This window comes from Aulonocara stuartgranti, assembly GCF_965226115.1.
Source record: "Aulonocara stuartgranti genome assembly, chromosome: 5".
Lineage (NCBI taxonomy): Eukaryota > Metazoa > Chordata > Actinopteri > Cichliformes > Cichlidae > Aulonocara > Aulonocara stuartgranti.
The window spans coordinates 11,215,895-11,243,486 of record NC_138943.1 but is presented as its reverse complement, the minus strand read 5'-3'; the positions used below and the strand labels follow the sequence as shown (position 1 = coordinate 11,243,486).

The 27,592-nt window shown below is 38.7% G+C and overlaps 2 protein-coding genes across 6 annotated transcripts in view; one reads left to right on the top strand and one right to left on the bottom strand.

The window, feature by feature from the left end:
- Window positions 1-27,592, bottom strand: part of cenpp (centromere protein P) — a 113,348-nt gene that overhangs the window by 1,002 nt on the left and 84,754 nt on the right. The window lies entirely within an intron of this gene.
- Window positions 1,108-27,592, top strand: ecm2 (extracellular matrix protein 2, female organ and adipocyte specific). 4 transcript variants are annotated; one of them, XM_082534755.1, is made up of 13 exons: window positions 1,108-1,268; window positions 5,441-5,649; window positions 10,417-10,554; window positions 11,334-11,480; window positions 15,525-15,713; window positions 17,755-18,771; window positions 19,638-19,753; window positions 20,370-20,505; window positions 21,097-21,254; window positions 22,450-22,589; window positions 22,698-22,810; window positions 23,348-23,561; window positions 25,042-27,592. In XM_082534755.1, exons 3-13 carry the CDS (start codon window positions 10,419-10,421, stop codon window positions 25,208-25,210), a joined length of 2,535 nt encoding a protein of 844 aa, XP_082390881.1. In that variant the 5' UTR covers window positions 1,108-1,268; window positions 5,441-5,649; window positions 10,417-10,418; the 3' UTR covers window positions 25,211-27,592. The 4 variants fall into 4 exon arrangements, with proteins under 4 accessions (XP_082390881.1, XP_082390882.1, XP_082390884.1 ...); XM_082534756.1 differs by lacking the exon at window positions 1,108-1,268 and having other exon boundaries at window positions 5,269-5,649; window positions 17,794-18,771; XM_082534758.1 differs by lacking the exons at window positions 1,108-1,268; window positions 15,525-15,713 and having other exon boundaries at window positions 5,270-5,649; window positions 17,794-18,771.

The following is a 27,592-nucleotide window of genomic DNA, read 5'->3' as shown; positions in this document are numbered from 1 at the left end:
AACAATCATATGACCCCCTATAAGCAAGCTCTTTGGCCACAGTGGGAAGGAAAACTTCCTGTTAACAAGAAGAAACCTCCAGCAGAACCAGACTGAGGGAGGGGCGGCTATCTGCTGTGACCGGTAAGGGGAGTAAGACAGGACAAAAGACATGGTGTGGAAGAGAGCCAGAGATGTTATTAATCTCTGGCTCTCTTCCACACCATGTCTTTTGTATGACTCAGTGCAGAGAGCTTTATTAACACATAGTGAGTGAGAAAGGACAAATTACAATAAAATCAAAAGCAACAATGATTAAGAAACACATAAATGACTGCACACAGCTTTCCATAGTCCATGCCAAGCATTTTTAAAATTAAAAATATCACAACAGTGCGTAATGATTATATAGCTGCTGTCACAAATGAAGCTTAAAAAAGCATAAAAACTCAAACTACAATCAAATTATTGTAATTTTATATATAAATTGTCCTCATTATTCAGGGACAATAAATAAATCGGACAGTTTGGTGTTTTCCTATCGTTTACTTGTAGTCACTTAAAGGAAACTTGGTGAAAAGACTGCTTTTCGTCATTTTCAAAGTTGGCCTGCAGATGGCGCTATAACTCCTGTTGTTGCCCTGAACTCTGGGCCTCAGTCAAACAAAACAGAGGTTAGTTGAGACACATTAATCAGTAATAAGGAGCCACGAGGAAGCCAGAGAAGTGAATATTTTCAGTGTGAGGTTGTGTTGTTGTTTCTTTAACTTCGCAGATGAAATGTTGACAAATGAGCGCTGCTTTGCTTCCAGTTACAAAGTTTCCATGTTGGAAACGGCAGCGTGCAAACACGTGTGAACTTAATGAGCTGCGATGATGTGCTAAAGGGACCTGGGGAGATTCTGGAGTGAAACCTGAGCAGATTATAAACTGTAAACCTCGTATATCTTCAGCCTTGAGTCACTGAAGGATCCACTGACGCGCCCAGCCTCCCTCAGGATGTGTTTTCCATGATTATTCAGTTCTTTAGGGAGGGTGCAGCAGGTGACTCAGCTAGGAGGCATCTGCAGCTACAGTGTTTGTGTGTGTTGTGTCTTTAATCAGAAGCAGGCTGTGGTATGTTCAACTCCACCTGAACCACGGTGTTAAAGAAGGCTTCAGGATTATACAAAAGGTGCGACAATACAAGCACAACTGCAAAAACAACAGAACCGTTTGTTCCTCTAAGCCAGGGGTGTCAAACACAAGGCTCGGGACCCAGCAAAGACTCCAATCTGGCTTTAGAAATTGTACGTATTAATTTTTTTTTTAAGTTCATACAGCTTTTCCTGCTCATAAAGAGCTCCCCAAAGACAAAGAGGTACTACAAAGTAATTAAGTAGCAGATAATAAATTTAATAACAAATGGTGTTTTTTTTTTTGTACAGTCTATTACAGAAATTTGTTTTTCTTTACAATGTCAGTAAGGTCAGTAAAATTTCTCATTTAAATCATGCTAACATGTTTCTTTTATTTACAAAAGCAGCATTTTTGTCTTCTATCTTTTGGACAATTAGAAACTAATTTCTGCATCTGCAAGTGGAACAAAATAAAATCTGCTCACAGTCTTCATGTTAAGGTCAGAGGTCATGATTCAACAATAAGAGACTGGGAATCAATGGCACCCATGGGAGAAAACCAGCGATGACCAAAAAGAACACTGAGGCTCATTTCACCGTCAACCCCCCAACAACACAAAACACAACATCATACTGATGACGCCCCACACTTCAGGGAAAATATTCTGTGGTCTGACGAGTGAAAGTTGCACTTTTTGTAAATTGTGAGTCCAGTTACATCATCAAACATGGTGGTGGTAGTGTGATAATCTTCAGGATATGGATGACTTGGATTGATGCAACCATGAATTCTGCTCTTTACCAGAAAATGCTTAAGAAGAAAGTCAAACAAAAAGTTAATGAGCTCAAGCTTAAACTCTGGGTATGCAGCAGGACAATGAACCAAAACACAGCAGCAAGTCCACCTCTGGATGGCTACAATTCTTGATTGCAGCCTATTGTGGCACAACCAGTTATTAGTTTAGGAGGCAGTTAGTATGTTTAAAAAAAAAGAAAAGAAAAAAAGGTAGGTTTAGGTACCTTTTCACCCTTAATAAATTAAATCTTACAAAAATACCCAAAACAATTTAAGTAAAACAAAATGAGCTTGATGATCTGAAACATGCAGGTGCAACAAAGACAGACAAAGAAAAAAGAGACTAGGAGTTGAACAGATACTTTTTCGCAGCACTATAATGAAATACTTGTATACTTTTTTTCCTCTTTTTTACTTTTTATATATTTATCTGGGTGTGTGTAAACAGTCCATGTCTCAAACACATGCACACAGAATCTTGTTTTTTGCACAAATGAAGCTGTGAGCATGATCTCAGAAGCACAAAAAAACCCCCAAATGTTTCTGTAAAATGTAAAAATCATCACTCAAAACTATTCCATCCATTGTGTTTGTGGACACTCTGGAGACAACCATGCTACAGCCCATTTATAATCACCAGTTAACCTAACAGGTAAGTCTATGTGAGGAAGGTGAAAGAAACCCACAGTCACAGGGAGAGCATGCAGACTCCAGACTGAAAGGCTCCAGCTGGCCAGAAAATTAAGATAACAATAAAACTACAATAACATTTTTAAACGATAGAGATTTTTGTGTCTTTTTATTGAAAGTGTGCCTAAACCAGGATTTTATTAGGACCACCCGTGCAGTCTTGTGCCAAGAACGTTAATGAGGCGTACACCAAACACAGACACACTTTTCACTAAACCACCACCACCCCACACTGCTACGTTAATAATCTAGGGAAGGAGAACTGAAAACAATTTTCTGTTGTACTGAATTAGATTAGATGGCACAGGTTTTCCTAATAAACTGGATGGTGAGTGTATGTACACCTTTAAAAGACTGGTAATACCTAAAATTCAGTGCTAGAGTTACATAAATGCTCTAAGCTGTGTCATAGCCCCACATCAACACTTCCTACTTGCCGTCTCAATTCATTTTCATGTAAAACATCTCTACATCACAAATAATTTTTCTGGATCATTTTTAATGATCAAATTTGCAGTTTTCAGGTTTATTTATATACGGTCAGTTCACATAATAGTTGCCTTGAGGCGTTTTATTTTGCAAAGACAGAAAATAAGCTCAGTCAGACAAACCTCTGTGACACTTGGTAACAGTGGGGAGGAAGAGCCCCCTTTGAACAGGAAGAAACCTTCAGGTTTTAGTAGTTTAGTTTAGACGTGGATTGTGACAAGTATGCTAACTAAATAATTTCAGTGCGATAACAATTACCATTATTAACACACCCAAGCTTAATAATTTTACTCTCACAGTTCCAAACTGCTTCCTGAGTGCCTGCTTTGCCTTCAGAGTAATAAACAGGCTCCTCTGTACTTATAATGACGAGTTCTGATACCTCAGTGTGTGTAAAAAAACATGTGGTTTGAAGATCAGTAGAACAGTTTCTGGGTTATTCCAGGGGTAGGTGCATAGACAGAGGCCACCCTCACTCACTTCTAGGGCTGCCACAAACGATTATTTTGATAGTCGACTAGTCACAGATTATTTTTGCGATTAGTTGACTAATCAGATCATGCATCCATTGGATGTACAGCTTATTGCACCAGCATGCATCTGCTCTTATATAACTATCATTAGCTTACAGCTTTTAAGTGTTTAAGGTATGTGCTAACTAAAAATAAAGACAAGATGAGAGTTTGTTAAATTTTAATGATATTTGCAGATTGTTTCGATGGAGTTTAATCTGCTTGAGGTTTATTCAGCTTTGTAAAAACTATAACTTTAATCTCAGCCAAACCGATTTAATCAGGAACAAATAAAATACTAAAAAAAAGGCAAACAATAACATTTTTAAGTTATCTAAGTGACTTACATATCATGTTTAACCTGAGTAGCGAAAGATGGCGGTGGGTTTGAAAACTATTTGCCAGGAGTCCGGTGTTCTCACAGGCTCTAGTGAGGCTTGAACCCCGGCTAGCTATCGAGCTAGTGGGTAACAGACGTCTCCGAAAACGTCAGAGCGCTTTTGAAAATATGCGGTGTCTTGATAAACTGAGCAGATATTTGAGGTTTACACAGCTACATTCTCGCCTGAAAATATGTTAATCTATTATTTTGTGACCCAGAAAGAATAATAAGAGTAATATTAAAACTAACTAGCTGCCGCCATTGTTGGAAACTGAGCTGGGCTGCGCTATGAATTCTGGGACAGAGCTACTTCTTCTTCTGGGTTTAACGGCAGCTGGCATCCTTGTACATGCAGTGCTGCCATCTTCTGTTTCAGTCCGTTATTACACTCTTAAATCCTGCTACTTATTCCTGCGTCTTTTGGGATCTTACAAAGCTTCAAACGACGCGTCGACTAATCGTGGCAGCCCTACTCACTTCTGATGCAAACCAAGTCATTTTATTCGATAAGCAAGTCTGAAATATGACAGAAACTGCTTGTTTCGGAAAAGAGCTTTAAGGGTTACTCCTAGTAGGGTTTCACGGTGTAAGGAGTTAAATAAATGCATTTCGCTGACATATGAAGTCAGTTTGGCTGAAAGTGTGCAGACACGTCGGGACAGAATCAGCTGTAATGGGACACGAGGAACCTGCAGGGTCTTGTTCTTGTAATGCTTTTGCCTACTGTACGCGTATTACAGATGTTGATGCTGAAGAGCTGACATCTGGATAACAAAAGGGTGGAAATGCAGCTCTCTCTGAGCTCCTTCCTTTTATTTGTCAGTGCAGATGATCACACAAACAGCTGTTGTCTTTAATCGTGTTGATATCAGCCCGTTATTCTACCATGCTGGTGTTAACAGAGGAAAAGTCTTCTGATTATAGAAAGCATGAAAGTAGTTAAGGGAGACACTTGAGTTCAGCCTGCAAACAGATTCAAACAGATTCAATAATCTACAGCTACAGCGGCCAAATCGAGTCAGTCAGGGAAGCAAATGTTTTCTTTTTTAATGAGTGTGTTGATAGTGTAAAACAAAAATGTGGCGTCTGTCTGTGTTTAAAATAATAAATGTTAATTGCATCATTCCAGACCTGAAAGAGCAGGTCAAGTTCCTCCTTTCTTCAGGCGGCTCTGAGGATTTTTCCACACTGAGCCTTCTATTTGACACTGAAGTGACACACTCTTATCGGACCTCCATCCAAACTTAACTTTTTCAACTCATTATTAGACTTTAGAGGCAAAACAGGCTTCGTGCTTCATACTCTGATAGTCCTGCTTTTTCTGAGACATCACCGCCGATCGTTTTGCTCCAATATCCTGCAGCATGTTGGCAGCATCCTCACACATACAGGAAGACAGACCTGTCTCACTCTCTCTCCCTCTCTCTCTGTCTGTTTGTTACTCTCTCTCTCACTCGCTCACTTTTTGTTCCAGCTGCTGTACAAATCCTGGCTTTCCTTTGCAGACTTATTACCCTGCTCTGCTCTACTCTACATCTCTGCGCCTGGAGACACATGCAAACTTTAAGTGTCATCACACAGCGACACACACACACCTCTCCTGGAGTTCCTGCTGAACCAGAGGAGGAGGAAAGAGGCTGGAAGAAATTGGCCTAAAGTCCTGCAGCCGCCTTCGAACTGCTGGTAATGTAGCGCTAATGTCTGTCTGTCCTCAGCTCCTCCCCTCTCTAAGTCTCTGCCTGTCTGTCTGTCCGTCTGTTGTACTTGGGTTTGTAAACAGTTGTTTCATTGCTGGAGAACACTTGGAGATTTGTAGCGTGATAAATTAACTTTTTTCAGGCTGAGCATAAACACTGGTTACAATAATAACTCACTAATTATCAAAGTAATGCAAGAAATTCTCTGTAAATCACTTAATTACTGAGCAAAACAGCTTCCACGACATGGGCTTGATATCCATGTGGATCACAGAGGAAAACCTGGTTTACGCTTGTGTCTCTTAGTAACACAGGAAGCAATGAACGACTCCCGTGTTATGCTGGTTGGAATAAACAGATCATGCTGCTCATCGTCTGAAGTTGTGGGCGTGAAGTCTTTGCTAGTCAGTTTTTCTCCTTGTTGTTTGAGGTTAGTTTGGTCTGTCAAGGCCCCGTTTGCTTGCTCCCACTGTGCTGCTACAGATATGCATTTCTCTCTGGTTTAATGTGTTTTCCATTGGGTGATGCCAACTTTGCAGAAGATTTCCTGGAACAAAATTCGTCACACTAAATACAACACTTAGAGGCTGGTGATTGTGATTAGTCAAAACGATGTGAGATTACATCGCAACAAACACAGCCATTACTGCCGCGTCCACTCGAAGGAAATGAACTGGACAAACCAACATGTGCAGGCACTGTCAGAGCCGCAGATGATAGTTTGTACTACTGTGTAAAAGATGACATCAAAGTTTAAAATGCCTTAAATCTGCATTATTTCTCATGTCCACCAGGGGGTGACTCCTCTGGTTGCAAAAGACTGCAAGAGCTCCGTAAATAAATACTTTGCTTCATCCTTGTCGGTGCATTTAAATGTCAGAAGCTCGGTGAGCATCTGCTGCTTTTGTGTCAGATATTTATGATATATACATATTTTATAGAGACTCAATATTTCCAGGAGGCAATGGGAGACATGAGAAACTAAAATAAGGATTTTTCAAGCTTTGCTGACATTTTATATTAAATATGAGGCTTAGAATGGGCTTTTGGTTGGCTGACTAAGCATGAGAGTAAGCTATTTATGACCATTTCATAAACAAATGTCTCTAATGTTTGAGTCAACGAAACCCCAAACAATTAAATTGGTTTGAAAAAACAAACAAAAAACAAACAAAAAACGGGAAGGATGACAGGGAGATTTTCCTTTGGATCTTTGGAAGTCATAAAAATTAGTCTCTGCAGGAAAAAAAACCCTGTAACTGGTCAACATAAAAACACAAATATGTTTGTTTTCAATGAGCTATAAGTGGTGGCAAGTCAGGTTTTGGATGTCAAACAAGCATCGGTTATTTCAGACTAATAATCTTAGTTTGAATAAACATACATTTGTTGGCTATAAGTGGGGTTTTGCAGATCATGTTACTGAGATGTGACACCAATGTTTAGAGCTGTCTTAAGGAAGTTGCCGGTACAATAAGCAGAAAGTAGTTTGCATAAAATATTTGTAATAAAAAGTCAATACAATTCAACTTCAGTTAGTTTGGGTGATTTCTCCAAATCCAGTGGAATGTTTTCGGAAAGCAAAGAGCAGTGGACCAAAGCTCAAGCTTTAAACACCGCCTGGCTTCCATTAATCCATAAACACACAGACTCCTGGTTATTTTTATCCTCTGCTGCTCATATTGGAAGTCTCTCCATCTGAGCCTGCTCATCCAGAAACTGAACTGCTGAACATTTTCCATCTCTTTCCCCTCCCTCCTGTTTTCTTTCTCCTGTCTCAGCTCACATTGGTCTCTCTCGCTCTTTGTTTCCCATTGAATCCTGGTTTCCTATTGGTGAGGGCTGATGTGAGGTGGGAGGGTCTCGGAACTGAATGTGATCAGACCTCCAGTCCGTGGAGCTGCAGACTAAAGTTTTACTCCATCCTAAAGGAAATGTGAATGATTAAAAGAGGGAGGGCGTATGTAGGGGATCAGAATAGCCTCTAACTGTGACACATGTGTGATTTTCAGTGAAACTTCATGGGAGATGTAGTTTTTAACAGTGGTTAAAATTCATTATCTAATATCGCAAAAATAACAAATGAACTAAGATTTAAAGGCATGTTTTGAAGCTTTAACTTTCCCACCAATTATGTTCCATCATAAGACATAACACATACTCTCACTGTCATGTTCAAGAAACCTGTTGGAGATTATTTGAGCTTTGATGGTGTATTATCCTGCTGGAGCAGCCATCAGAACCTGGGTTATCTGTGGTCAACATGTCCATCCCTTAACATCACATATAAGCTGTTTATCCCCCACACCCTTACAGCACCTCCACCAGCCTGAACCGTTGATATGAGGCAAGATGGATCCATGCTATCAGGCTGTTAACGCCAAATTTTAACGTCCACCTGAATGTTGTAGCAGAAATCGTAACTCAGATTTCTGCTACAAATTTTCTTTTTTGTCCTATCTTGGCAAGCCTGTGTGAATTTCACCCTTGATTTTCTGCTCTTAGAGATGATTATGCAGGAAAATTTAATTAGATCAGCATTTTTGGAGATAATGTGACCATCCTATCTGACACCAGCAATTATGCCACATTCAAAGTCACTTAAATCACCTTTTCCCCTCATTCTGATCCTCAGTTTGAACGTCAGCAGGCCTATATGACCGACGTTCTGCCTTGTGACTGACAATTATTTGTGCAAACAAGCACTTGAATATAAGTAGCCATGAGTGCAATAATAGCCTTCATGATTCCTTTTAATTAAAATGTCCAAATTGTACATATGTTTGCAAAACGTGGAATAGATGCAACACACCACACCTCACCATAAATGACAAATATCTGAAACTCCACTTTCCTTCTAAAGTATAAACTCTTGGGTGTCTCTCATAACTGTTAAAGAAATACATAATGTCTCTCATATGCAGATAAATCTGACAAATATCACCACAGCCAATCAGCTTTAACATTACTCCAGCCCAGAGGGTGGCAGTGATGCACACTGACCCTTCTGGTAACTGGTAATTGGAAATAAAACTGCTCACCAAAGTTCAAACGGGTAACTATAACTTGTCATCTTAAACAAAAACATTAAGTCAAATGGGAACACAAAGGTCTGCGTGTATGAACCGGTTTCACTTGTACCACAGTTTGCTCCATACAGATTTGTAGTGTTTATGTAGCATTTTTTTAAAGTGCATTTTATTTGTCCTTAAAATACAAACAGAGGAAACTGTTTCCAGCTGATTTTAACAGTACTTTGAATGTGAGCCACATATGGTAAATGTTTTGGTCAGTGTTATTAGTCCTCAAATTGGAGATGGATTGCAGCAAACCTTTTTTCTTTTTTAATTAAATCTAATATCAGCCATGTGGACTGGTCTAAAAACTGTAATAATCAGGCTCAGAAGTGATCTGAGCCCAGAGCTTTATTACAGTTTTTGTGGATAATTTCTGTTTTCTTTTGAATTAAAGGTTTAAGGACATTATGAGGACCTGACACATGATTCAGGCTTTTGGTTGAATATACGAAAAGTTCACCTGGTGTTTATTTTGACCAAAATGGAGGCGCTACATGTGGAAACCTTTCTGCTGAAAACATGTAAAATTAATACACTGAAACAAAACAGACACAGAAATGTACCAAAAACAGATGATGCATACAAGTCTGATTGTAACTACACCAGATGAGGAATTTTCTGGTTTCTCATAACTGAAACGTGCCGAGATCTAAAATTAAAAAGCTCAGAGCAATGACAAATCAGTTCTAAATAAAATAGTTCCCTGGCATTTATTGACTGAGTACGGAAAACAAGTTGTCTATCTGGACAGAAATCAGAGGCTCATATGATACAGAGAATTGCTTAAATCTGCTCCATTCAGAGGGGGAATCAGACAGAAAAACAAACTATCAGGTGTGCGAAGGTGTGTTTTAGCCTCAGATCTCTATGCTTTAATAATGACAGGACTGCTGTTTATAGACTAGTCATTACACACATACATGGAACCAGCCATTAGGACCCCAGCCGAGAGCTATATGAAGGACAGAAGCAGTGCTGACAGCTCTTTACTGAGAACTGCTGCAGGTAAAATCCTCTCTCTTTTTGTGTTGTCTATTTTTCTGAAGTTAGAGGTAAACATGAATCTATCTGCTTTACTTCAGTTACTTTACCAGCTGCAGGAAGTAAGAATTTAAATGATCAAGCATTAAAAAGATGATTTAAAATAGGAAAAATACTAAAACCAAAAAGAAATCTTAAAAAAAGGGAGGGGCGCTTTTTTTTAGACCTTTTATAATTTTTCTAACTCATATGTAGCTGAAAAGTGGAAAGATAAAAGAAAATGGGTGTAGAGGGAGATGCAGAAGAATATGAAACAAAGGTCTCATGTTGCTTTCAAAACTTGGACATCTTAAACCCTGAAGAATTTACAGTTTTATATTATTTATTTGTCTTCAGTGTATTCCTTTAACTAGGTGGACTGAGTATTAAATCCATTCTCTTTGGGATTAAACTAAGTTTATAACAACATGTATGCAAAACTTTGCAGCTGTTTGTATTTGTGATGGTTTTTTTTAGTAAAAAAAAACAACAACCTTTCTTTGTGTGGAAAAATGTCCTTTTATTTACTTATTTAACACTGTTTATTTTCACGCTGTCATGATAAAAAGCATGTTTATTGATAGTTAGATCTTATTAAAAGGGGAAAAGTACTGTGTAGCAACCTCCTCCTGAACCTAGTCTGTGCTGCTCTATAGGGATGAGGTGGTGGCTGGTGGTGGCCAGTCTGTGGCTGCTGGTGGCCTTGACCATCCCTGATGCTGAGGCCAGAAACCGACCACGAAACCAGAATGGTGAGATTCTTAGAGTGAGGAGGAGGAGGAAGGATGGACAAGGTGAGACTTTTTTTCCATTCAGGGTAAATTTTTTTTTTCAGTTTAATGCTTAATTGACCAGTACAGAGATTTTTTTTTTACCGTATCAAAAAGATTTGAGGGAGGTAGAGAAAGCCTAGTTTCATTAAAAGCGAAAAGGCACCGAGAATAGATAAGGTGGTTTTAGCAACAGTTATAGCAACAGTTACAATTAGAGCTGTTGTGCTGAAAATGTAATGGGTGATCTCAAAGGTTCTGAAGTGATAGTAGAGTTGACAGGAGTGGAGTTTGGTCTTCATGCTCTGAATCATGTACTTGAGCCCTGGATCTTTCTAGAAATTTCTTGGCAGGGGTGCTGGTGAGAAAGATAAAATGTCACATGTAGTGTGTTTGGGCATTAAACTATCTTTAACATGTCAGTGCCGGACTCATGGTGCATCCACTTCTAGGAAATGGACATCATGTGTCTTGTTTCCACTAATCAGGCACACAGAGCATTTCATGTAGTGATAATGTTTCTGAAGTTGGGCTGTTTCCTGCTATGTGCTACAGTCATATTATCCCAAAAACCAGTGAAGGGCAAGGTCTAAGGTTCTTGTGTGAAAACTGCTGTTTGCTGATGCAAAAACCTATTTACAAAAAAATCCCTCACAAACACAGAAGGGAACATTTAGCTTTCAGTCAGTCTCAAATAATAAACTCACTGGGAAACAAGTTTAGGTTAAATGACAGTGTCAAAACAACCAAAAACATCCCCATGTTCCTAGAAAGATGCACATTAATATGACCAGTGGTTGCAGGTTTTGGCCGGGCTAGAACTAGACCTCTGAAGATCAGACTGGTTCCTGGTCCCAGCATCCCAGTGGTGCCTGTAGAAGGAAATGCTCTTCTCCTACAACCCTATAAGAACATCCAAGAACAGCACGCCACCTACAACGTCATCCCAGGTCAGTGAGACAACTCTGCTAATCCATGTTTATGTGACCAATAATATAACAGTAACGTAGGGTTACTGTTACATAGATTAGTCGATTCACACATAGGGTGTGGATGGACTAATCAACTTTACTAACAAATATCACAACACAGTGTACAGTGATAAAAAAAAAAACCTTTAAAATTATTCACATTTCCAGTAGGAGATAGATTAGATGCAGCAATTAGAACCAAAGTGGACTTATTAACACAGAAGAAGGAAGTTATTTTTTTAACATATCCCAAAAGATTCACAAATAAATAATAGGTAATAAAATCTTAAGTGATACAGTAAAAAAACATCCAGATTTAGAGAAGCTGCATGTATGAGTCCAGTCAAACAACAGTTCAGCTCAGAAGCTCCATCCTGTTCTCATAACGAAGCTGCCGGCTTTTACAGCACCGCAATTTAATGACAAATCATCACATTCCAAAATGAACAGAAGGGAAAAACATCTGTGGGAAAAGAGCTCGTCAGAGAAGTAGCCCTGAAACATCGCACACAGAGATGGGGACAAAGGCTCCAAAGAATAACCTCAAAGCCATGTGGAAAACCTTCAGTTTAACACATTAAAGTCAGCATTATGTAATTAGAAGGGAAGGTAGCGGCAGCAAGCTTTTGTTGGAAGCTACAAGGATTTTTCCAATTCTTTTTTTTGCTGTTGTTTTGGGTGTAAGAACAAGTCTCTGTTTAAGTGACTGTAATGTAACAGCAACAGTCAGACTGCAGTTTACAGTAGCAAGAAGCGGCTCATCAAACCAGTGGACTTTCCACTGAAGACTGGGGAAATGAAAGACCTCTGACCAGAAGTCACAGCATTTTAGTGTAAGTGTTAATTTAGGATGTATTTATATTTTCAAGGTCCCCTTACTTTGCTTCCTTACCTTGCTTTTTCAACAGATTTACTCAGATTGAGGCCCCATTTATAATTCACAAGTGTTCAAAGTATAATTCCAAGTCATGTGACTGTATTAAGTGGTCAAGGGCAGAAAAACTGGAAAGAAGGACTTTGAGTTATGCATTTTTTATATTTTACACAGGGAGCATTTACTTTATCTTAATCTATTTACATTCACCAGGTCGCCGGCGACCTTTTCAAAATTAGGCTAAGGTTAACAGTAATCTGAGAAGACATCGGCTGGTCTGATCATTTATCGTCTGTGTGTAGCAGCAAACGTTTTAAAGTTTGCAGTGTACCTCAGTTCCACCAAAGCGTTCTTATACATGACTGGTCAACAGAACACTGACTAAAAACAGAGTATAACTAACTGTTTACAGAGATTAGGCTGAATCTCTGTAAATTGCAGCAGTCGTTATGGATTTTTGTCTATCTGGCCCAGCAAATTATAAGGGCTATAGCAAAGGAAATCCAACCATCATGAGGGCTTAGGGTGCACCAGACTTCTCGCAGCATTCTTCTGAACAGTAGGACTCTCGTAAAACTCAGATAAAACCTCAGCACCAGTGTCCGCATAACAATCGAAGTTTTAGAAGCAAGAAACAAAGTGATCATGGAGTTTTTCAAAGCTTTTTCAAGAAACTCATCTTTTCAAACTGCTGCACCATCTCCCTCAGTATAATCAGGAAATCTCTGAGCTTCTGCACTGATATACCAAGTAAAAGTAAAAATGACACCATCATACACTCGTGCCTTCAACCTGGCCAAGCTGAAACAACACTAAAGCGTGGCTCATGTCAGTGGATGTAACATCACTTTTGGATTGCACCGCCTTTTGCAAGGATGACAGCAGTGGGTGTAATGGGGCCTTATGCCGAAATGCAGCAAGCTCCCTCTTCCCAGCATGTCCTGGACTGCCCTGCGGCCTCTTCCCAGTTGGACATGCCGAAAACACCTCACTGAGGAGGTGTGCAGGAAAATGCTTAGTCAGATATTACAACCAGGTGACTCCAAGACCAAAGAAGTGTTTCTGTTATATTTATGTGTCATATATTATAATATTATAAAAACTTGTATTGTTTTTAACTGTTGTCCACTAATTGTGCTACTGGTGATAAAAACAACAAATAATATGCTCTGAATGGTATAGGATAGTGCCATATCACAGTGCTTACCAAGCTAACCATGCTATTTAATCAAAAACCTGCAATTTACTGAGCAATGTAGAGAACAGTGACACAGAGACAAAGTTTTAAAGAGAAAAGCTCTAAAGTATGTGTGCTCGAACTGAGATGACAGGGTGACAGTCTCACTGCTCACTGTTAAAAGGACAAAGATATTAGGGAGACCGTATTTAAGAGAAATAACCTGAGCCTCTTAACTACCTGTGTTCCTATAGACGTAACAAAGAGCATACCATTAGAAAGGATAGATGACAGACAGAGCTAACAGACAAAAAAAAAAGAGGCTCTTCCTGCTGTATCATAGTGGTTTACAGTCTTTTATACTGACTCACTGCCAGGCATAGCCTTGTCTTGTCCTCGGTCTCATGTTGAAAGGTGAAGTTAATTCAAAGGGAGGAGTAGAAATGCTTTGTCTGTTTTTTATGGTAAAGTACAGGCTTTAGATTCGACTAGACACACACAGCAATTATTGCAGCAGGCCTGCTGCTGCTGAGGAGCATGAAAAGGGTCCAGGATAAAGTTGTGTCTGGCTCTAAATCTTAAATCACTGCTCAGCTTTGTTCAGTGACTCAATTTGTTGTGGTTCTGTGTTCAGTGAAAATAAGTTCCTTTGTTTGAAAACTAAATTGGTCAATCAGAGGTTTGTTGATGAGATTAGGAATGGGGATGTCAGCTTCTAGCACCAGAGCCAGAAAACAGTCACAACATAAGGTGCTGATTAGATTTTTGCACCTCTACAGGTTACTGCAAGTCAGACAGATGCCCCATTCACTCCCCAAACAATATGGGGCCACCATCCTGTAAAACTAATGCAGTCAAAAAGTTCCTTGAATCACCCCACCAAAAATGGCTGATGTTTGCTTTAAAGTCAACTTCTTGTGCAGCAGTGCTCCTGGAAGTCTTGTTTTGCACTTTTAAGTCTCTAAATCTCAATGTCAAATTTGCAGAAAACATACACTTCTCTTCCAAACTGACTTAATTTTCACACAGAGGCTCCCCACTGCTGATGACACCTGGATTTACAGCTGTGATCCAGTAGTTTCTCCACAGGTAACAAGTTTTCCTGTAATGTCCCGAGGCATCTAAAGAAGAACATACAGTGGAAACTCCCTGAATTGTGCTACAGTGTGCCAGTAAACAGCACATTATAAAGGCCACTGTTTGGCCTCACCACCTGTCCCACTTGGCTAATGTGAAAGATCAAGTAGGGGTTTAGACAAACACAGGAATATAATCTTGAAGGGCAAGTCATCCAACTTTAAATCAGCAACATTTTAGATTTTCATGAGTAACTTCCTTGAATTTTCTGGTGGCACTTTTTACTAGAACGGTTCTCTTATTTAGCAAACAAAACTACAACAGGGCAGAGGCTGGGAAACTCTTTCAATATGAAGTAAAATAGTGTAATCTCTAAGCAGCACTCCATGATCCAAAGTGTTTCTGTTATTAAGACATGATTCACAGTGAAAATGTTTGGTATCTGAATGAAAAGAAACCACATTTGGTTCTTCTTCTCATTTACCACTATGTAACAAAGTGTCACCCACTGCTTGTTTGATTGTGTTGAGTGACTGCTTGCAGGCTTTGTAATTATGTCCAGTTGTTTCAATGCTAATTATACTTTCAGCATTTGCACAGTTGTTGTGCAGAAAACCAGAAATCTTACCATGTACCCACGATGGTGAGGCTGCAGATGTTTCATAGTGTTTTATGACTGTGTGTGCTCACTGCAGATGTCAAACGCCAATATACTACAGTAGCAGTCATGTTCTTGCCCATAGTGTGTGTCCTTATGGGTACACTGCCAGGTCTTAATGTTTTTCAGACATTATTTGCTAATGTTAAATGTACTAATGCTTCTAGATAATATAAACATTTCATAGTTTGATTTCAATTAATTACTCCTGACATTACTGTCTCTGTGTTGTTTCAGGTAAGCAGGGCCAGTGTGTGTACCAGGGTCTGACCATGTTTGACCAAGCCGTCTGGTCCCCAAAGCCCTGTGTGACTTGTCTGTGTACCGGAGGGCGGGTGGTTTGTGATGAGAGCACCTGTCCCGAAATACACTGTCATTTCCCCTTCACCCCTGCGGGCGAGTGCTGCCCTGTCTGCATGGAGCCAGGTAGAAACACAACATGTGACACAGCCATGGTACAACATTCAGAGGCAACAGATATTAACACCAAAGTCCCCTCAAAACCTAAAGGGGACCTACTAGAGTAACTCAATCAATCAATAATCCACATTTCAAGATGTTCTATCTGCTACTATCTTATGAGTCAGTAGACGTCTCCTTTGTTAAAATGAAACTCGTGTAAATTGTTCATTACATCAGTTCTGAACGGAATCGAAACATTTCCTTGGTGCTGAATAATTTCCATCTCTGAGGCCTCAGCATGTTGCTTCCTGTTTCATCATGGCTTTAAAAATGTGGTATGCACATTTTGGATGCGTGGACATTCATGTTGTGAGAGTTTTAGCATGTTTGTATATTGGGACATAACATCTGTTGTTCAACATGTCTGGGATTAATTTTGCTTTACTGTCAATTCAGATCATCAGAACAAAGACGAATGAATGTGGGACTAATATGAGGTTTAAAGATGAGATGCTGAGTCATATTACTGGGAGATCTGTGGAGATGCTGGAGGCAGAAAACAAATTGTAAAAAAATATTTGTGGGAAAGACTCAGCCAGCAGGCCTGTAGTAAAAACCTTTGGCAATGAGAACATAATTGTTAAATGTAAATATATTTTTACACTGTAATTTTTTGAGTTGCTAATGTTGGGGCAAATAATTTTCTACCTCTGCATGCATGTGCATCCTTTGTTGTAAATGGGAAACTTGTCTTTAAAACCTTCTAAGAATTATGGGGAAAAATAGCTGAACTTACACTATTTTTTCGTTGCTCATATTTTTGCATGCCACATTGAGTGCATATGTACAGAAATACAGCAGAAGAAAACCTCTTTTCTATGACTTGAAGGTCATAGAAAAGGTGTGTTCCTCTACCTGTACACGTGCACCTTCTGTTGTATGTATAAAGTTTACTGGGAAGGAAGCTGTTTTATAGCCAGAACAAAAGTCCAATTATAGTTATTCCCAAACTCACTGAAAAACCTCAGATGTAAGTTTGTCTCTTTGATTTTATATTTACTAAATGATCTTGTTAACACAAACTTTTTGACTATAAAACAGCACAAGTGTTGGACAAGTGAGCTAAAGTTGGTCTAAATCAGGAACAGTATTTTGCTGCATGATGTTTTTGATTCTTATAAGATGACAAACTGTATGTTTTATAAAATGTATCCATTGCTTCTGCTTCTACAAGACATTTTATAGATTTGAACAGAAAATTTACAGAAACCAACTAACCAACTATAAACTTAGGAGATGCCTAATCAGAAGTATTTAGGCAGTCTGAGCTAATTTGATTCCCCACAAATGTTTGAAATTGAATACAAAATTGGACTCAAAAGATAAATAACAGCCACAAACACTGTCAACAAGGCCAACATCAGGTGGTACAGATATTTTGATGAGGAACTGATCCATTGTTAAATATAACCAACCAGTTCTTAGGCCAAATTTGATTAGCCTTTTACAAAATGAAACTGTCTTGTAACTTCTCTCATTTTCATGACTTAACAAAAACATGAGACACACAAACATTCTCATATGGATGTATGTTTATGAAAACAAGTCTATAATTCATATTCAGATTTAGGACCAGAATGCACCAGTAGCAGCAAACACCACAACAACTGACTTTATCTGACTGTGATCATATGTCTTAGTGGTCTTAGTGGGATTTGGTCCAGACTGGTCTACAGCAGCAGTCTGCTCTGTAGCTTTAACAAGCTGGTCTGAAAGAATGTAGATGGCTGTTTGTTCACAGCACTAACACACAGCCGTCTGTTTGTCCATCTGCTGTCTGTCTGTCCACCTATCACCATGCCTGTCTGTCCCCACCAACCTCAATCTCCATCCTGTTTCCTCTCTTTTATTGCAGTTTCTTTATTTTTCCGCTCTACTTCTTCATCTTTCTCTCTGTCTGTATCTCCAACTTTTTTTTTCTTCACTCCTCTTTTCCTTCCTGTCCCTTTTCCTCCTACCCCTTGATGGGGTGTCCCTCACCACCATAACCCCCCCCCCCCCCCAGAACCTGACCTCAGCCTTGACATTTCTGGTGACTCCCCAGTTCCCAATGACCCCAGTGATGTCGTGACTCCACTGACCCAAGAGGAGATCCAGAAAATCCTCTGGAGGGAGGCAGAGCAGCATCGTGAGGAGGAAGAACGCGTGAAGAAGAAGGAGGAAGCGAGAAGAAAGAGAAGGAAGCAAAGGAAAGAGCAGGAGGAGAAACAGAGAAAGATAGCTGAGGAGATGAGAAAGCAGGAGGAGGAGGCACTGAGGCTGCAGGAAGAAAAGGAACTGGAGGAGTGGAGCAGGCAGGTAGATGAGGAGCAAAAGAGAAGGCAGGAGGAAGAGGAAGATAGGAGACAGAAGGAGGAAGCAGAGAGAGAAGCAAGAGAGAGGGAAAGGAAGCTAGAGGAGGAAAGGAAAAAGCAGGAGGAGATGCTGAGGGAAGAACTTTTGGATTTAGTTGAAAAGGAGAAAGAGCGGCACGAGGAAGAGAACGAGAGGTACGAGGAAGAGATCGAGAGGCACGAGGAAGAGAACGAGAGGCGCGAGGAAGAGATCGAGAGGCGCGAGGAAGAGATCGAGAGGCGCGAGGAAGAGATCGAGAGGCGCGAGAAAGAGAACGAGAGGTACGAGGAAGAGATCGAGAGGTACGAGGAAGAGATCGAGAGGCGCGAGGAAGAGAACGAGAGGCGCGAGGAAGAGAACGAGAGGCGCGAGGAAGAAAAGGAGGAGCAGGAGGAGGAGGTGTGGCTGAGAGGAGATGTGTTTCAAATGCTTCCAAAAGAGCCTGAAGAACCTGAGGAACCAGACCTCCTTCCTGCTCCGATTCCAAGACCTCCAGTTGCTACAGAGGAGGAACAGGTAGAAACCAAAGAGACGGAAGAAGGGGAGGATAGGGAGATCATAGTTGTAAACAGAGGAGGCCTTCCTCCAGGCTGTGACATCTCTGACGTTACTGCCACATGTGAGGATGCCAAACTCACACACTTCCCTCCTCTGGCCATTCCTGAGCTGAAATCCCTCAGTCTGGAGGGTAAGTCAACACCGGAGACACAGAGTCATTAAAGAAAACAAACCCTCAAAACAATCTGAGGATTTCAGAAGGATGTATATTATCAGTAGAGTTATACAAATACAAGTGAAACACTTAAAAAGGAAGCTTCAATATTATGTCAACCCACAACTCAGATGAAGCTTCTTAGCCTTTTTTTTTTTTTTTTTAACAGTAAGAGAAATATAAAACTGATAATACTCGCATCAGGCTAATGATTGCAGAGGATTTGTACTGTTGCAGTTGAATGCAGTGTTTAATCAGTGACCTTGCATATTGGACAACGAGCAACCTGTAGGCTAATTTAAATATTCATGAACTTTTTTAAGGTGAACTTTTTTGAATGTTCATAATATTTTCATTGTAACATGTTACTGTATTTTGATTCAGTTACCCAGTGTGCTTCCCTTTGCTTACTTTATCATAGTCAGTGTCGGCCCAACCCAGACTTAAAGCATAAAGTTGTCATCGTGTATATGTTGTCTTAGCCTTGTGACATGAACACTGCTGGACAACAATCGCGTACAATCTTTTTACAGTCAAAACAGCAGCATCTTTTACCAAACAAACAACTAATGCGCTGCAAGGTTTGGAAAAAGCAGACTTGCATTATTAACATCGATCATCTAAAGCTGCTAAAAATCTGAAGTTTAACAAGAGAAAGGCATTACAACTGCCACCTACAAGTGAGAAGCTGGAAAAAACTTTTAGTTTGCCAAATTAGTATCACTTACCAGCCTGGGGAAGGGATTTAGAAACTAAGACTCCAATTAAGAAAGCACACAGAAACAAACTACAATTGGAGAAATCCTGTTGTCAATATTAACTGAACTTGCTCTGACCTGCAGGCAACAGCATCAGCCGCATCCCAGCAGATGCCTTTAATGGAATCCCTAACCTGGAGTGGATCAACCTGAAGAAAAACAAACTTACTTCTGCTGGCATTGACGCTAAAGCCTTCAAAGTAAGTCATAATAAAACTGAAAACGACTGAAGCCCAAGCTTTTTAAAAAAAATCATCTGCCAGAAATATAACAATGGTTCAAGTAATAAAGTTTAAAGGTGGGTGTGCAAAGACATATGGCCATCTTCAGTGTAATATCATCAACTCCACAGAGAAAGAAAGGTGTAACATAATAACAAAATCTTTAAGACTTGGTAAGATTTTTAGCAATTTTTTTTTTTATGAGAAGGAAAGTGAATGTCCTACTAAACCTAAAAACATCTGTAAAATATGTAAATACTAAAGAGGTGGAAAGGAAGAAGGAGGTCTGCGTATCTGCTTAGACTACTGCGCCTGACATTTAGACGAGGAGAAGCAGCAGGAAAAAAAACCAAACAGACCAATGGAAAATATCCAAATGTGAAAAAAGTAATCATCTAAACATGTTGCATTTTATTAATAAATGTGACAAATGTGGAAACAACATTAAATGAAAAAAAAATTAACTACAAATTCAGAGAAGGAAAACAAACATGTATTTCTATAATAATAATAATAATAATAACAACAAGGATAATAACTTGGTGGCAGCCTATTTTTACTTTCCAGTACTTATACCTGCGTGTGTGTGTTTCAGGGTCTGAAGAAGCTAACACGTCTGTATTTGGATGGAAACCTTTTAGACGTTGTGCCATCTGACCTTCCCCCAACCCTGCAGGAGCTGAAGATCAATGAAAACAGATTGAGAGGGATAGATGAAAACAGCTTCCAGGGTACTGCTATCACATCCTTTAATGACATCCAGCTGGTGTTTCTCTGTCCAAGAAGTCAAAGTACCACAGACATTGATTTGGCACTATCTAAATAAAACTGAATGGAATTGATATGAAATCGCCTTATAGTTTGACCTCATCAATTACATGGCCTGTAGGACTTCCAGAATCAACAGGCATCCCTGAGCACTTATTTGGGCAGCTATAAATATAAATATGATCTTAATTTACATTAATTTTATTCATCAAATAAGCATAAAGCTGCATGTATGGAATTAGTCAAATCTGATGAAAAACACAAAAGTTTGCCCTAAAATAAAGTTTTATGAGACTTTATTAGAGTTATATTTCTAGTAGAATCTTTGCTGCGGCAGGATTCTTCCATAGATTCCCATTCAATATTCCCATGTCTGTCTCCTATATTGCGTCTGGTTACAAACAACCGTTCATTGTTTTAAAATTCAAAATATAAATTGGTTACTTCATGGATTGCACAGCTCACAGACCAAAAGAAAGTTAGATCCTATGTATGGTTAGTCACTTCTAAACACACTATTCATCACAAGTTTATCTTTTTTTTTTATCTTTAAGATTTGAGCAGCCTGGTTATTCTGGAGCTGGAAGGAAATCTGCTGAGTGAGGGGAATGTAGATCCTCTGGCCTTCGCTCCCCTAATCCAGCTTTCCTACCTCAGACTGGGGAGAAACCATTTCCGTACTGTACCACAAGGCCTTCCCAAGTCATTGCTGGTATGAAACAATATCTGTTTCCTTGACTCTCTGACTATCTCTCATTCCTCACACTGGGATACATCCTTGGCCACATTTTTTGACTTATTTAAAAGACCCCCGGGCCTCATATTTGAGATAAAATAGGCTTACATAAGTTCCAAACATTGGGATCTATAAAAACAAACTTGGCAGCCAAATGCTCGCAGCTATATTGAAACTCTAACCTATGTGAATGATATTTGGAGACAGAAGAAAACTGGAAATGCAAACTGCAGAGAGGTGAATTATATGTGATGCCTCTCAACTTATACACAATATTGCCAAAAATATTCAATCACCCATCCAATCTTTAATATATTGATACGTTTTTTCATAGAATTTGTGAGGTGATAGACCTTAATGTTCACATGTAATTCTATAATCTGTGCACACTGTTAAACTAGAATATGGAAGCTTTAATCAGCTCATAAGCCTTTTTGAACTGCAGCTGGCAAAGAAAATAAATATACACAGCTTTCAATAAACCAACCTATTACATAGTTGATCAATTTTTCTTTCACATTGTCAGAGTAGCTGAATTTACTTTTTGCTGAAGTAGCAAAATTTTCTTTTTGGGTCTGATGTTTAATTTCTGCTTCTACCTGTGGGAAACCATTTCACCCGAGCAATTATGGCCTTTGGCTAACCACAAACAATGCAGAACACCAGCGGCACAATGCTGCTGTAAACCTACTTCATTTTATGACACTGGAAAGGTTTTACTTACTCTCTCTGCAAATCCAAACCCTCTGATTGTTGTTCATCCAGAACCAGAGTACAGTCTATCATTAACATGTTTCTCTGCTAAATATTCAGGGTTCCAAGTTTTGTGAGAGACTTTGGCTTTTGAATAGTGAAGAGTTAATGATTATAATTAAAGGTTATGCGTGGTGGTCACACTCCTGCCTGCCTTCTCATTTTACTAATTAGGCTGAAAAAACACAAACACAGCTTTGGCATGAATTATGCATTTACAGCCTTAAACAAAGTCAGGAAGAACAACAAACCCATCTGCCAAGATCTCTGAACAAAAACCATCCAGGAAACATATTTACACTAATTGCATGTGAAATTAGGAACTCACGGCAACATTGGATCCCACTTCCTCATAAATAGTTTCTATTATGACGCTCATGTTGCCAAATATTTTGTTTTATGTTTTTCCATCTTTTAGGAACTCTATTTGGAGAACAACCTTATTGAAGAAATCTCAGAGACCGTTTTCAATCAGACCAGCAATCTGAACATAGTTTCTTTAAGACACAACAAACTGGAGGAGACCAGGATTGCTCCACTGGCATGGATCAACCACAGGTCTGACAGAAAGAGAGGCTTTTACCCCCACAGTAGTGTTACTTTAGCTGTAATTTTCATGGTCTCTTACTGTTAGTAATTGTTTTCATACTGTTACCTTCTCTGCAGAAATTTGGAGTCCATTGACCTTTCATATAATAAGCTTTACATGGTTCCTTCATATCTACCAAGATCTCTAGTTCACTTGGTGCTCTTGGGAAACAATATTGAGAGGATACCTGGTAGGTGTGACTGGTTAAAGGATTATCTGGCTAATAAATGTTACCTTCTTAAAGTTAGCGGACTGACACAAAACCTTCCTATTCAATGTTTTATTTTTTAAACAATAATAACTTTAAATGGATTAGGCTGATGATTGATCTAAGTTTTTTAGAAAATTAACTTCTATAATACATAAGTGGTAAGTGCTAGCTTACTTAGGTCAGTTTCTCCAACACTGAGAAAGCAATGCACAAGCAACATCAGAGGTTTGGGTTTTGTTATGCTCTTTCTGATGTATGGGTACTGGAAGCGGTCAAAATGTATTTATTTTGATCTTTTTATTACCCATCGTTTATTACCCATAAACAAACAAAACAATAAATATATACATAACTAAATAAATAAATAACATGATCAAAGTTAACAGACTACTTTAGAATGACTTAATGATTTGCTGTGTAGTTTAAGGTGAGCTGCAGTTAACACTTATTAAGACTTGTACAGGTAGAGTTAAATTATTGTACAAGGTAAATTTTTTTCTTTAAATACCTCCACAGGTTACGTTTTTGCCCACATGCAACCTGGTTTAGAGTACCTCTACCTCTCCTACAACAAACTGGATGGAGAAGGGACTGAACCCGAGTCGTTCTTTGGGGCCTACCACTCCCTGGTAGAACTGTGTTTGGACCACAACCAGCTGGTTGTTGTGCCATCTGGCATCAACGAAATGACCAACTTACACTTCCTCAGACTCGACAATAACATGATCAGGTAAGAAAGCACTATTCATAAATACACATGCATTAATTCTGAATGTTCTAATATGCAAACTTTTTAAACAGTTACTTCCTTGACACACATGAGACTATCTTACTCGTAATTTGTTTATGTTGAGAACATTTTTTGGCACTGGGCGTACTGTTACAGGCAGAATTGTACTGTTATATGTCTGCACTAGCTAATTATAAAATGGGAGCATAAATGAGGCTTATAGAAGACACCTCTTAACAGCTCTCTATATTTGAAACTCTCCAGTCCATTACGGATCAGTTATAAAATAAGAAGAATTTCAAAAATGTAATATCACTTTGCTAATTTTTACATGTTATTTGTTTATGGGTTTTTTCCCCAAATCAAATGCTTTGCACAAACTTCCAAGACAGTAGAGAAAAATTATTACTATTGACTTGATTGGTACAATGGCGTAACTAATAATTAAAATTAAGACTGATGGTGTAATAATGATTTGCATGATTTGCTCCGACTTTAATATGATGACCAGAAATGATTACTGATTTATTTAGTTACAGAAAAAAATAAGATAGTGATTGATGATCTCAAAAAACTAATTTAAGTAAGAAAAGGAGTCAGGAAAAAACAGGTGATTAAACACAGAACCACAAAGTCATTTAAGACCAACAACAAAGCTCCTATGACAGACATGAGTCGGACCAGATGACTGACTCATTCAACACAGACTGCCAAACAATATTATACTGAAAGTTCACTGGATGGAGAGTTGTCTTGACGACAAGAAACAAAACAAGTTGATTCATAGTTCCACCTAGGAGTCGCACTGAATCACCTCATTATGCACTCACAGGTTTCTTGCGCCGTGCACATAGTCCAGGTCGTGGCAGTGTGTTTTATTTGAAATGACCAATTTAAACACTGCACTTTGGTCTGTCTTTATTGGCAAGAAGGCTAACACTGCAGGTGGGAAATTACAATCAGACTTGAAGGAAATATTGCTAACCATTCTAACATATGTGGTGCAATAAATACACAAAAAAACCCTAAAAATGAATAAATATGCACAAAAGTTTAAAACCTTGAAAACGGACTAGAAATGTATATGTTAAATTTCTTCTTAGAAAATGCTAAGTGAGTATTTTCTTCTTTTGGAACATGTTTAACTACACAAAGAAAACAAAAGACGATTTCCAGTAAATGCAACATGAAGTGAAAAGTAATTAGTAGTGTTGGTCTTATATACTCATTATATTAACTAAATATTAATGTCTGTGTATTAATAGTTTTGGTGATTAATGAACTCTGTAACCGTGTATCTTCTGCATATCAGTGAATTGTACATTAAAACGACATGTTTCCCAGAGGGAGCATATATGCAAAAATATACTTGGGCACAGATCAGTACTCCATTATCTGCCAGTTAACACATAATGGAAAAAAGTTTGTTTCAGCTATAGGGAATAAACATGAATCTATATTCTCATGCTATGTCTTCAAGGAGTATTCCTGATGAAGCCATCTGTGACCCAAACCGCAGCGGCGACTCCACCTTGGTGGCTGTAAGATTGGAAAACAACTACATCGACCCACAAAAAATCTCACCAATGGCCTTTTCATGTGTAAGATCTGCATCAAGTGTGGTCTTAAAACCCCAGAAAACCAAGTGAACACACATAAACAAAATAAAAAACTGAGAGACAGTGGACTTTAATCTGCCAAAAGAAGTCAAAATCTCCTTTCATCATTTTTTTCTGTTACTAATATCATACAAATAATATAATACGAATAAACCTAAAAAATTACTAGAAAACGCGTTAGTCTGATGTCAAAATCTGACACACATTCAAACATGGTTACTGTTGTATGGTAAGATGCTATTTGAACATTTTCTACAACTTTAGACCAAACACATGGTTTGGTATCTGGTAAGCTGTCCTGCTCTGTCACTTGGCCTTAAACTGGTGTGAAAGTGACAGAACACATCTGTCCACTCTCAGAAAATCTTCTTCTACTTTTGGCTGGTCCCTCTAGAGGGTCACCGCTGTGGATCACTGTGTAAAAGGGAAGGAATTCACAGTAAAATGAAAATCCTAATAAAGAAATGGAAAGAATTCTATGAAGTGCGACTGCAAGCACAGCGCATTATTTTTAACAACCTCAGCACCTTCATGTTTCATTTCTCAGCAGCAATTCTTCCACTGCCTGTTTTCATAAAAACCCTGACATGGAAAGCTCACACGTGACACATCCCCTAAGATGATTGTGTTAAACCAAGTGCTGCTGGAGCCAATTCCTCAAACAGATCGAGATGAGATGTAATGACATGCCTGTTCCTCAACATTTTATCTTTATCTTGCTTACGTGAATGGACAGGGCAGTGACCTCCTCAATTGTAGTTAAGTCTGATTTATGTTTGATGCAAAAATTAAGTGGGAGTCTTGCTATTGCATGTGTTATGATTTACAATTCAGCATCATCAAGATGAATGCATCATATGTGATATTGAGCTTTTGTTATGGTATATCCTGCACAGCAACTGTTTCACTTCACTTTGTGGTTAAAAGAATTCACAATGAATTCACAATTCATTACAAAGTTATGACTGCATCTGTATCTGGGTTAACTTCTATTTCTTCTTATCCTGCTTTATATAGTATGTGTCTTAACATGGGTTTATTTAATCCCAGGTAGGAGCAGAGTATGCTAAAGAACTTATGGAGATTATGGCCAAACATTTCTGACTTTAATACTGCTGCATGAAAATATCTTATTTTTCTTACTGTAAATTTGTACTTCTGTGTTTTCTTTTAACTGAATCTTCTTCTTTCCCAGACAGAAACACACAAGACTTTTAGATAATTTAAACTCTTTTACTGTGCATCAGCTTTCAAGCTGTGCAAATTGTAATATAATGTATTACCACTGTGTACATGAAAGGCTCGTTCTACCCTAACGTTGCTTTGAAAAGCTCTCACTAGAGGTCCAAAACACTCAACAATTTACTTTAGATTTTTAAATTTTTTCCCCACAAATTTAAGATATATTTGAAGATTATATCCTTTCATTTGCTCTTGGCTGGCCAACATGCTTAAATTATATGAAGTTGGTGAGTATATTTTACAGTTTAGCACAATGTTATGATGCACGGAAAAAATAAACTTTAAGTTACCATTCCTGTCTGAGTGAAGTCTGCCTAAACCTAGTACCCTCACACACCCAAATAAGTTAGATTATATTGCACTGGATCCCCTGATCATTTACACAGCCTGCCTGTCCAGGACATTTAGGAGTATATTCATGTTATCAAATTAACAGCTTGGGCTTCAGGGAAAAAGTGGAGCCATGATGACTTTTACAGAATAAGAAAAAAAATGTAGTTAACCTTCCATTACATGTCTTTTAGCTATATGTAATACATATTTACTGAAAGCTGCAATTAACAGAGCTGAAAAGCCAACCAATTCATAATATTTTCCTCTACAAGCCTGAGGTTTAGGATCATTTACTTCAGTCACAGACATCGAAAGGATGATTGAAACAGAAAAAAACCTAAACTGTGAGGAGCATAAAACCTCAGCTTCTTTAATGGTAAAAAACCTGAAAATATTAGATAATTATATGGGGACTAAAATTAATTTGAATGAATAAAAGCAATAAAACAAAGAATCACAAATGTGTGGTCAGTTTTCTAGATGCCGGCAGTTGTCATCTGACTGAACCTGGAGCTGGAAAACTTTCCTCCCTTGAACTAAAGCTGAGATGAAAGTTTTTCCTGAGGGAGTTCTCCTCTGCCAACATAAACAGCTGCTCTGTTCATCAGTCTTGCATATCAAACACGTGAGTGAGCAATCATATACTCATTAGTCATGTGACCTCATCCATGCTCCTCAGGATGAGGAGATGTAACTGAAAAAGTAAACTGTAAAGTCATTCCCATGTACTCAGACATTTTATCAGGCACAAAAGATCAGTACGGAGGTGGAACTCAATTCATCTGATTTCTGTGATATAAAAATGGAAAAAAATGAAATTAAAAGGAAAATGAAGCA

Bases quoted from the DNA above. Each gene is read 5' to 3' on its own strand.
- ecm2 (XM_082534755.1), top strand. From the start codon at position 10,419: ATGAGGTGGTGGCTGGTGGTGGCCAGTCTGTGGCTGCTGGTGGCCTTG. The intron at 19,754-20,369 runs GTAAGTCATAAT...TGTGTGTTTCAG, and splicing joins TTGACGCTAAAGCCTTCAAA to GGTCTGAAGAAGCTAACACG. The intron at 21,255-22,449 runs GTATGAAACAAT...TCCATCTTTTAG, and splicing joins GCCTTCCCAAGTCATTGCTG to GAACTCTATTTGGAGAACAA.